Source organism: Fopius arisanus, unplaced genomic scaffold, assembly GCF_000806365.1.
Source record: "Fopius arisanus strain USDA-PBARC FA_bdor unplaced genomic scaffold, ASM80636v1 scaffold00033, whole genome shotgun sequence".
In the NCBI taxonomy this organism is placed as follows: domain Eukaryota; kingdom Metazoa; phylum Arthropoda; class Insecta; order Hymenoptera; family Braconidae; genus Fopius; species Fopius arisanus.
In genome coordinates, this window is record NW_011887772.1 from 762,735 (window position 1) to 765,620 (window position 2,886).

Below are 2,886 nucleotides of genomic sequence, written 5' to 3' on the forward strand. Positions count from 1 at the left end.
CCAATATTAAAAACCCCACGATATCCTACTCATTATAAAAATCACCCTCAACCTTACTTATGCAATCACAACTTTCCCTTAATAGTATGTATAGATATTTTATAAACTATTGCATGCACATGCGATGAAAAATTCATCTGTCAAATATTGGAGTAATCTCACGGTACTATTTACATTAAATAATGATCAACGGAGAATAGGGCCGACATGTAAATGATGAGTAAAAAAATTGCGCGTGATCGTGTCGCAGGTGATGGTCATTAATTAAGCGTTTGGCATGTGATTACCATGAAAGCTATAAGATATGTCCCCCACACCGAGACATTAACAAGCTTCAGGGTGTTTCTGTGCTGTTTATTTATGTGAATCTATCAATTTAAAACATTATTATCATGGTTATCGTGCCCTGCTCTGATCCACGCTTATCTTTAATTATTTAATATCCACATCAGTGAAACCAACTCGCGAAATCTGTTAATGTCAATTATTTATCACAGTGGATTACGACTAAATAGTACTCGTGCATCCACATTATTGGTAGACTCCATGACTCAGTGATTCGTATTTCTGCACATTAGTATACAAACGTTTTATCAATTTTCACGTTAAACTTATTTAATCGATTTTTTAAGAAAATATTCAACTCCAAGCAACTGCCCGCGATATCCATCCTCGTCGAAACATTATAAAACATCCTAGGGACGTCCCTATTACGTAAAATTCTTTTTGAAAAATCACATGTGTCACGTCAAACGGACAATATTCACCCCCGGTAAGAAAATATATGATTTGTGTTGTGTAATGGGGGCAAAAAAAAAAAAAAAAAGTTATGACTAAGTGTCAGTGTCTGAGGAATCTTCAGCGTATACAATCTACACAAGATATGACGGGATATTCCACAATATGACTAATCATCAAAGACAATAGTTGCACACTAGTCACCCCGCCGGGTAATGCATCATCAAAAAATCCATCTCTCAAAAATTTGGGAAACATTTGATTCCACAGATAAAAGTCCAATCGCAAGAGTCCAGCCCGAGCGACGATCATGTCAAATTCATGATCATAACAAATTGACAGCGAAAATCTCGAGCTGGCAGTTCATCGGAGATCGTCTCGTTGAATCGTTATTCAGCGATAAGCAAATTGATCCATTCACTGGATGCGTCAATGCTGATTATAATTAAATTCTTAAACACCGGTGTGATTGAAGATGTAGGATACATTGCTATCCTGATGTACCGGTGGCCCATGACACGTGCGACGTGTCGACGAGTTGTTGTTAACGTAGTAAGATGACTTTCTCATGCTCGTTGATGATGACATTATTGCAACAGTCTCGTAGTACCGTAATTTACCGCAGCACCGTCCACTCTTGAGAATAGCCATGAAGCCACGACGATATTTCTTGTTGAAGAATGCGTACAGGATGGGATTAATGCAGGAGTTGCTGGAGCCAAGCCACTGGGCAATGGGTGTAGCAATATTGAGGACTTCCTCCTCCCAAATTGTTGGTACACCCCCAAGTTTTATCCGCGCAAAGATAACGTACAGGGGTAACCAGGACAGCACAAACAGAATCACAACCACCACCAGCATCTTGACGACTTTGACCTTGGATTTTTGTTGTATCCTCTCCATCTGAGCGTCCTTCGTGTCCGTGGGGATGTTTCGACGTGACACCTTCACCCAAATGGCGATGTAGCACAGGGAAATGAGAATCATCGGTAATACGTAACAGAACATGAGATTGCCGATCAGGAAGAATAGCCTTTCGTCCTGCTTCCGTGGCCACTCCTCAACGCAGAACGATTGATCCATATTGTTGGGGAGAATTATTATATCGAAGAACATCAGCCAGGGTAGAGTTATCGCCAGGGCTATGAACCAGATGACAACAATCAGAAGGCGAGCACGACGTTTCGTTATCTGGCACTTCAGGGGCCACCAGATTGCCAGAAATCTGTAAAAAATCATAAATCCTCATGAGAATGATATTCAAATTCTCGTTATTCCAAACAAATTGCATCATACCCATTAACTTCTACACAACATTCTCTCAAAGGAGTGAATTATCATATTAAGGGTTTACCCTGACAACATAACCCCTCGCGGGAAATACAACTGGTAATTTCCATGCCCAAGCCATTAAAGCATTAAAAATCCAGTTACTCCAGTTGCAAATAGACAAAAGTAACTCATTCAAGGGCTGGGAGACCGGTTTTTGTCTCGAAACGACTGCATGTTATCCGACAATCGCCAATCTACCGCTTTCCCAATCGGTTCTCCATGTGTCACGCTTCAGCACACATACGACTTATAATAATAGACGATTATATGGATTTTTTTTTTTATTCTATTATTCTTAAGTCATTGCTGGGAATTGGCTGTTGTTTACAGCGTGATGCTAATGATTGGCAGTTTCTGTTTCACGCTCTATAAAATTATTCTCGAGGGATAAGCGAGATTTTAGTCGGAGTGAAATTGGCTGGGGTTAAGTGTCGAGAGAATCGATCTCTCGTATCGAGAGTTGGCCATCTCCAATGATGGAAGACCATTTTACGATCGACTCCATCGATTTTCCCTGGTCCTATAGTCAACCCTTTCAACGGTTTTCACCCATTGGGGTACGATATTCGATTTTATTTATCAATATCGTTATGAATTTTTCATTTTCAACATTTCCCCGAATCCATTTCGATTCGTACTTTCGACATGTTGTTATCAATCTTTTATATTTCTCTGGTAAATATTATTTCATTAATCCACGTGCGTTTCAATCCTATCATAAAAAGGACAAACATCGAGACTATCGATATCTCGAAACTCTTCCTATTATAAAAAGGACAAACATCGAGACTATCGATATCTCGAAACTCTGTCACG

The 2,886-nt window shown here is 39.7% G+C and overlaps 1 protein-coding gene across 1 annotated transcript in view; it reads right to left on the reverse strand.

Moving 5' to 3' along the window:
* Window positions 1-6: 6 nt before the first annotated feature.
* The window catches only part of LOC105265936 (neuropeptide FF receptor 2-like), a 35,769-nt gene continuing 32,889 nt past the window's right edge, over window positions 7-2,886 (reverse strand). Inside the window, exon 3 of the mRNA XM_011303766.1 lies at window positions 7-1,963. Within this exon, the coding sequence (XP_011302068.1) occupies window positions 1,192-1,963 (772 nt within the window). The 3' untranslated portion in view covers window positions 7-1,191. The remainder of the gene's footprint in view (window positions 1,964-2,886) is intronic.